At 51.4% G+C, this 8,402-nt stretch overlaps 1 protein-coding gene across 1 annotated transcript; it reads right to left on the reverse strand.

Annotated features, from left to right (window-relative positions):
• Positions 1-553: 553 nt before the first annotated feature.
• Positions 554-6,069, reverse strand: ZFP36L1 (ZFP36 ring finger protein like 1). Its single transcript, XM_019969106.2, has 2 exons — positions 5,840-6,069; positions 554-3,375 (listed from the first exon to the last, which is right to left on the reverse strand). Exons 1-2 carry the CDS (start codon positions 5,894-5,896, stop codon positions 2,416-2,418), a joined length of 1,017 nt encoding a protein of 338 aa, XP_019824665.1. The 5' UTR covers positions 5,897-6,069; the 3' UTR covers positions 554-2,415.
• Positions 6,070-8,402: the final 2,333 nt, after the last annotated feature.

Below are 8,402 nucleotides of genomic sequence, written 5' to 3' on the forward strand. Positions count from 1 at the left end.
TGTCCAGTGATTAGGACTCCACATTCCCAATGCATGGGTGTGGGTTTGACCCCTAGTCTAGGAACTAAGATTGCATGTGCCAGGTGGCACAGCCAAAAACAAAAAAAAGGCTGGAAGCGCCCAAATAAAAGAACAAATCCAGGTTTGCTGGAGTGCCATGTGCTACATCCCCCTCTTATCATTTCAGCACCCCAAACATTAGGACCACAGACTAAGCAGGGAAGACTGGAAGGCCCCATGCCTCAGGTCTCCAAAGAATCTTCGAGGCTACAGGGTGGATAAGGCTGGCCCCTTGTCAACAACCAACAACTGGGCAGGTTAATACAAATACAGGCTGCTTTGCAATCAACCCCCACACCATCCCCTCTAAGCTCAGCAGACTTTCCAACCTCAACAAAAGGAACCAGCCACTGGTTTAGCTGTTAAAGACTAGAAGAAATCACCCAGTGCCCTTCCCCCCTCCTCCCCTTCCTAGCACCTACCTCATCTATAAAGGACAAGCCTACAAGGCACAGTAAAACCAAAGCAAGCAAAACCAGCTTCACCATCAATGTTTCTTGAAAAAAAATGGGTTTATTGATTTTTAAACTGCAAATAGTCGTTACAAAAAGTTTTTTTTTTTAAATAAATTCACACAAAGAAAGAGAAATAGAAAGCGACGGTAGTGACCAGCAAGAGGAATAATAATTACATTCATCTTAATGTGTGGTGTGCCAGTTCTGTTTGTATTAACATTGGAAAACTCCAAAACCTGGAATCCAGAACCTCAAATCTGCAATCGGAATGTCTTGAGATGGGCACGTGGAAGTCAAAGGGTTTCTTTTTTTTTTTTTTCCCTTTTAGAAGCTATACATAAGAAGTTGTTTTCCTTCTGTACTGTCACAGAACTTTTACATACATTCTCAGTCCTAGTTGTGAAAGGCCAAAAGAGAAAGAAACTCAATTTGCAGTCCAACACAAAGGGGGGAAATTTCTAAAATAAATAATCCAACAGTTTTTTGCATTTTTTTAAATTAATTTTTCATTTTTTTAAAATAAAATAACCAAAAAAAGTGTAAAGTTACAAAAAATGTCGTTGAAGAATAATATATTAAAACTGTGGAAAAAAAGGAAAAAGACACGTCACAAAATTTTAAGATTAATATGAAGATCATAATTTAACATAAAAGAATATATTCTATGGATTTGTCATCCCGATAAATATGAACAAAATTAACAAAAAAAAAAGCATAGTTTGGCAATAAATACGTTTTGATAAGTTAAATAAGCTTTTTTATATTGATGTGCAGTGACAAGCAAAATTTTTGCTCTCCAATTTCTGAAAGTTATATGAAGTTTAAAACCCAGGGAAAAAAGCATGGCGTGAGTGCTCTAAGGATAGACCTACGGTATTCTAGAGCAAAAACCATTAAAGCTACTTCTACAGGAAATCGTTTTACACAGATATTGTATGTGGAATGAATACCATTAACTGCTCACCCCTTACATGTTTTTTTTTTTAAGCTTTTCTCTCTTTTTGTTGTTATTTTTTAAGATGTCACATATGAACTGGGGAACTTTAGCACCAAAATCAAGTCTCTCATAGTCCATCTAGCTTCCCCTTCCTCCCCACTTAAAAAAGAAAAAAATTAAATCACAAAGTCCCACTTATGTCACAATCTTCATCCGCTTTTGCAGTCTTCCTTCCTGCAGACCTACACGAACCCAGGCAAGATTAGTCAACAGAGGTTCAGGTCGGGAAGAAAAAAGGTTTTGAATGTCAAGACAGGTTTCCCCAAAAACCCAAGTCTGGCAACAACTCTCCCAAGGGGGGTGTGGGGGCTACCAGGGAGAGGGAGAGAGGAAGTGTGTGGGAGATTGAAATTAAGGAAAGGTGCAATTGTGTTGCCAGTGGAGGGAGCTGCTGTTTCTACATGCCCCCCCCACCTCCCCCTCCCCGGGGCAGAGGCTCTGGGGAGGCTCACGGGTGCCCTCTGGCGCTGAAGAGGTAATGTAGTCACAGTGACAAAGTTAGATTACAAGGCACTAAGTTGCTTCTGTAAACTGTTACTGCTTTTTCTTTTGTGATTTGGCACTTAAGGCTTAAGCCAGGGGGGGTAAAAAAAAAAAAGGCATCTACTGACAAATATGGGACTTGTCTGTTATGCATGGTTAAGTGGGCTATAAAAATCGAGGGGGTTCAAGCCAGAGGAAGCTACTGACAAACTGACTTGTCCTTATGTTGGGGGGTGGGGTGTAAAGAGGGGAGAGGGAGGGGGCGTTCCAAGGTTCTGGGGGAAAGGGGTTGAGCTTAACCTTGTTAATGTAGGGGTTTGTCAGGAATCAGATGGGGAGGGAGGTAAGGGTAGGGGATGTGGGGAGGGGATGAGGGGGTGGGGGAGGGGAGTAGGCAGGGGGGTCCCTCCCTACCCTGGTTTAGTCATCTGAGATGGAAAGTCTGCTGAAAATGGGCAGGCGTCTTGAGTTGTCCAAAGTAGGGGAGTCTGAGCCACTGTGGCTGCTGCTGGAGCTGCTCAGGTAGCCCTCCTGGTCCGAGAGAGAATCCTGAGGGCTGGGGGGAGAGTCAAACATGTGAGGGGACTCAGACATGGGCCGGAAGAGGAAGGTGGTCGGGGAGCCACCCCCGGGCAGCCCCATGCTAGGGGCAAAGAGGCTCGCCAGCTCCTGGCTGGAGAAGGCGAAGGGGTTATTGGTGCCATCAGGGAGGGTGGGTGAGCCCAGGAGGTCATCGGCGCTCAGGATGGGGGGTGGGGTGATGGATGTGGGGCTGTCCAGCAGCCCCGTGGCAGCGGCGGTGGCGGCGGCACTGGGAAACCCAGCAAAGCTAAAGCTATGCTGGAGGCGGGGACGGTCAGCAGAGAGGTCCCGGGCCCCGGCCAGGGCACGGCGCTCCTCGGCGTTGTGGATGAAGTGGCAGCGGGGCCCGTAGGGGCAGAAGCCGATGGTGTGGAAGGTGCGGCACAGCTCCGTCTTGTACTTGGGGTGGCGGGTCAGGCTTCGGAGCTCGTGGATGCCGTGGGCGAACTGGCACTTGTCGCCGTACTTACAGGCTCCGTTCTCCTCGAAGGGGCGGCACAGCTCCGTCTTGTAGCGGCTGGAGTTGACCTGGCCGCTTCCCGGCTGCTTCTGGGGGGGCAGCAGCCGCTCGCCCCCTTCTGAGAAAGAGCGGTCTCGGAAGCGGCTGTCCCGAGAGCTCAGAGCTGGGGCTGGCTCACCCTTGAGGCTACTGAGGAGCTGGTTCTGGTGGAATTTGGAGCTGGGCAGAGTGACCGAGTGCCTCCGGGGGAAGCCCCCACCGGCAGGGGTGCCCACTGCCTTCCTGTCCAGCAGGCAACCCCCGGCACTGGGAGTACTGTAGTTGAGCATCTTGTTACCCTGGAGGGGAAAGAGAGGAGACTGTGGTTAGCAGCAAAGGCCATCCACCAGGCCCAAGAAGGGTACCCTCTACGGGCAGCCCCCTCCACAATCAGAAATGCTCCCTCTCTCTCAAAGGAACTCATCATCCCCACCTCTGCCCTGGCAAGCCCCCTCCTCCTCTTTCTCCCATTCCACCAGCCAAGAGGGTTTACTTTGGTCCCAGGCAGAAGAAACCACAAAAATCCTGGCCTGTGTGAGAAATTGTTTTACACACGCACCTACTCCATGCCGATCCCTGGATCCCTGGAATGCACTGTCATATCCTGTCCCTAAACCTACCACTTTCATCCAGAAAATCCAACTTCACCTTCCTCAGTTCAAAATCTCACACACAACTCACAAACTCTCATTTCCCACCCTCCTAACAAAAAAAGGTAAACCGCAGGAGACTATGGGCTAGGCCTCCTTTCAATCAGTCCCTGCTTAACTGACTATCCCCGCCCCAAACACACACATACACACAAACACACAGCCTGGCCGGACTCTCAACTTCCTCCTTCAGAAGCGATCTATTGCTTTGGCGACAGGTTTCCAGACTGCCTTCACTTTACCTAGCTGCTGAGAGGGGAGAGGGAGGGGCTAGAGGAGAAATCCCTAATGGGGGTGGGGGGCTACGGGGAGAGGGATGTGATCCCTGAATACAAAACTCCCATGGTCCCAGAAGGGGAGCCTTCTACAATGATCTCTCCCACCATTCACTGCGCACCCCACCCCCTCCGCTGAGAGGATGCCTTTGCAGTTAGTCTCCTGGCTGCAAGAGCAGGCTTGGATAAGAGCGCCAGTGTTTAATCTTTAACGCAAAGCTGCAGGTGGGAAAGAAAAGTAAAGCACCAAATCCCCCCAGCCTCATCCCAGTCAATAATGGACGTGGGGGGCGGGGGGGGGGGGGGTGCGCAGAGGCACCACAGGCAGGTCTCTGTTCCAATGGGACTCAATTCACCTGCCCAACCTGTACCCAAGATTTGGAAAGGGTGTGAGCAGGGGACCTGGGAGTTGGCTTCCCGGCCCATGTGGGTGTCATTGTGCAAATTCTAAAGGTGGCCCCTTAGGATCAGCTGCGGGGGATCGGGAATCTCTAACAGCAACCACCCCCTGGAGCGGATTACAGGAACCGAGTGGAGAGCCAGTTCCCAACAATGAGGTTCATTTAAAAAGTCCTGAGGGGGGAGGGAGCAAGAGAAAGAGAAATAGATCAAAGAGCCGGAGAGCCGCGAAAAGAAGGAAGAAGTGCCGGCTAGCTCAGGCAGCCGCCAGGGCAACTGAAGTTTGGAAAAGCACAGGGAGGGAAGGAAACTGAAATTCAAACTTTTTGATGTTGCTCTTCAGCTCCAGGGTGTCCCTGCACCCCAACCCGGCAGCCCTGGGGCCCTGGCAGCTGCACCGACTGGAGAAGCAAGCTAGGAAAAGACAGCAACATGACTCGACGTGTTTAAAAGAAGGCAAAACACTTCAGCAATTAAAAGTAGCCAAGCAGCTTTTTCTCTTTCAAACTGGGGAGAGGGGGCGAAAAAAAATTTAACATCCATGGGCTTCTGGTATATACCCTTAAGCTGCACTCCTGGAATAAATATTTCTGATTTAAAACTCGCCTTTTTCCACACCGGCTGGCAAGCTACACAACTTAAGGAGGCCCTCATTAAATCCTTCCTCGCCAAGACCCTAGAGCTCAGACGGGTATTTTATCGTTGTGTCTCCCCCACCGCCCCCCCCCCCCATTCCGTCCATATCCACGAGTCTCATTCTCTAGGAAAGGAGGAAAGCGGGTGAACCCGAGTGCCACTTTTACCCCCAAAGTTTGCAGCACGATCGGCTATCACAAGAGGAAGCCTGTCGAGCTGGGGCGAACTGAAGTCCCAGTGCAAACTCGTTTGACAACATCCTTTGAATCACAACTCTTGGCCTTTTTCTCGCAGATCCCCAGCCTCTCCAGAACAGAGGGGGAAATCACTCAGCAAAACGTCATCCCGAGATTCTCCTTCCCGAGGGACCTGCACCTCCCGACCTGCAGTCCGGCAAAGTAGCTGGAGAGACTCGAACTCCCTCCCAGGAGCGGCGACACCCGAAACGGAACGGACTAGCGAAGCCGGGCTCAAGAGCGGCACGTCACGGACGAAAAGAATCACCGAAAAATTGCCCCAATCCCAAACATTGCCCAGGGCAGCCCCTACGCACACTGCGCACCCTAAAACTCTGGTCTCTGGATTCCCAGGTAATGCCCGCCAGGAACAGTTGAAACGCAAAGGGTGGGGAGGAGAAAACCAAATTCCTTCAAACTGGGGAGAAAAATGAGGCGGAAAAAACAACCGTCTCGCCTCTCTTTCTCTTCCCCGACCCCTGCCTGTCCAGACCTAAACTTCTGGAGATTCTTTTTGAGGATAAAAGAAAAAAGACTTTGAAAAGCAAGCGCTGCGCCCCACTTTACCTTGCATAAAACTTCGCTCAAGTCGAAGATGGTGGCAGACACGAGGGTGGTGGTCATCTTGGGCGCTCGCGCGGGGCAGGGACGGGGGTCTGGTGTGTCGCGAAGGTCCCGGTGCGGGGAAGGCGCAGCCTCCGGCTCTCCGGTCAGGAGTCCCACACGCCTGCTCCCGGCGCCCCTCGCCTTTCTGACTCTCCCGGGCTGCGGCGCGCGAAGCCCAATTTATATAAGTTTCAGATTTGGTGGGCCGGAGGGGGAGGAGGAGCTTTAAACTTATTTAAATGAGGAAGAGGAGGAAAAAAAAGTTGATTGACACTGGAGTTGAATCAGCCATGCGGTCAAACTCGGGGGAAAAAAAAAAAAAAGAAAGAAACTTTCAAAAGGAAGAAGGGGGAGGGGAGACGAGGAAAGAAGGCGAAGAGGGAAAAAAAAAAAACCCCACTGCGAGCCGCGCACAACTTTTTTTTTTTCTTAAAGAGGAAAAGTTTCGAGTCCGCTCGCCTGTCTACCCCCGGCTGCCGGCGCCCCTTTCTGGGGCCGCGCGCGGCGCGGGGGGTGGGGAAGGGGCGCCCCCCTTTTGTCAGCCTGCGAGCGCTGCTCTGTGACATCACTCATTCCACACTCTTCGGGGTTCTTGTTGTTGTGTTGTTATTTTTCTTTTTTCTTTTTTTTGGTCGGGCAGGAAGGCGGGCTCGACTTTCTCTTTTTGCAAGCGGGAGCAGAAAGAAGCCCGTCCTAAGCGCCCGGTTTCCATCTTGTGCCGATCTCCCATGAAACTTCTCCAAGTTCCCGCACAACTTCACTCTTCCCGGGATCTCTTCAGCCCTCGGTTCCCCTCCGCAAACCCCACGGGGAGAGGAAACTGGAAATAAGGGGAGCACAGAGCGTTCAAGTCTAGGGTTTTGTTTCTTCAGGGGCGGGGGTGAGGGAGAAGGATTAAGGAGGTTCCCCCCCAACCCCGCCAAACACACACACACCCTGGAGGACCGGGCCTGGCGAGGACGAGCACCAAGCGATTTCGCGCGCCGCTCGCGTCTACACTGGCGCTCGCTGTGCAGCGGGCACTCTCCAAGTCTGGGCCGGGGCGCGGGGTCGGGGGGTGCTCCGCGAAAAAGACCCCCGCCTGGGCGGATTGTTTGTTTTCACAGGCCTGGGAGTGGTATTTATTGCACGCAGCAATCTTTAAATATTTTTCTAAAACAAACCTGAATCCTCACGAACGCCCTTCTGCCCACCCCCAAAAAGAAATCACCCAGCAACGCACAACTTGCCCCGCGCTCTGAACCACGGGCTGCGCCCGAAACTCCCTGAGCAACACGTATACACACCACAGACGCTAGAACCATGAAAAAAAAAAGTTACTTTGGTAAGAATGAAGATACTAAAATGGGGGGAGGCGACACTTACTGTTGCTTCTCCCCCGCCCTCACGGGAATGGAACATATGGCTTGTCACACTGCGCTGTTTTGGCGGGATGGGGGGAGGGGGGGCATGGGATCCTCGAAACCGAAAGGCCTCGAGTTGGCAATTACTCTTCTGAAAGCTGGAAAGTATATATTTATTTACTGTTTGTTCGGACACCCCTCTACCCACCCAAATAAAAAGTTGTGAATGTGTCCCCCACAGACCGAGGTGGAAACCGCGGGGCTGCGTTTCTTTCCTGTTTCCCCGCGTGCCCGGCCGCCTCCTCAGCCCTCGCACGTTTCTTCCCAGCACTCGAGGCCGCCGGGTCTGTTATGAAACCCCGTGCGCCGAGTGGCTAAGAGCGGGTTCCATTGCGATGTAATTAGGTCACCCCATTACGAGCACGTTTCTTTGAAAAGGTCCGGGCGGGCGGAGCAGAGCGCTGGAGTCGCACTCTCGCCGCCGCCACCAACACACACATATTTTTACTGCATTTCTTGTCAGCCTCCGAGCAAACCCAGAAACCTTCCAAATCACAACTGTTTTAGGAACCTGTTGGGGTTTTTTTTCATCTTCGCGAAACACACCACCTTTGCTGCAGCCATGAACCAATGTATGTGCAATGTATGGGTCCCCATTCCGGTCTGCTTTTATTTGTCCCCTGTGACTTAAATTAATGGCCCCCATTTTTAACCTGGCCGCTGCCCCTTTGCTTTTCTTCTTTTGGTGTCTTCTTTTGCCTGTTGCTTCCCTCCCCCTGCTCCCATTTTTCAGCTTTTCTTGAAATCTGGCAAGCGCCAGAAGGGGAAATAACTTCCATCCACCTTAATTTAAATCATTCAAATGTAGGTTTCTTTCTTAAAGGGCTGTTTGCTCCCTCTCGTCCCCGCTTCAAGGAGGGGGTGGGGGGGAGCGGTTTCGTGCAGTTTCTTAGTGATGAGGTAATGAGTTCCAGATTTCAGGACAGAATAGGGTGCGCGTTAAAACCACAAGGTTAGTCTGCGTCCTGATGTGAAGCTATTTCAGTTTTTTATACCCCCACTCTCCCTGCAAGAAAAAAAAAGGCCCATTGGTCTTTAAATCTGGAGGGTTCGCGAAGCTCTGCTGGGGGGGACAGGGGAGGGGCGGAGAAGCGGGGATGGAAAGCCTGGGGGAAGGGGCC

This window comes from Bos indicus, chromosome 10 (genome assembly GCF_029378745.1).
Source record: "Bos indicus isolate NIAB-ARS_2022 breed Sahiwal x Tharparkar chromosome 10, NIAB-ARS_B.indTharparkar_mat_pri_1.0, whole genome shotgun sequence".
NCBI lineage: Eukaryota > Metazoa > Chordata > Mammalia > Artiodactyla > Bovidae > Bos > Bos indicus.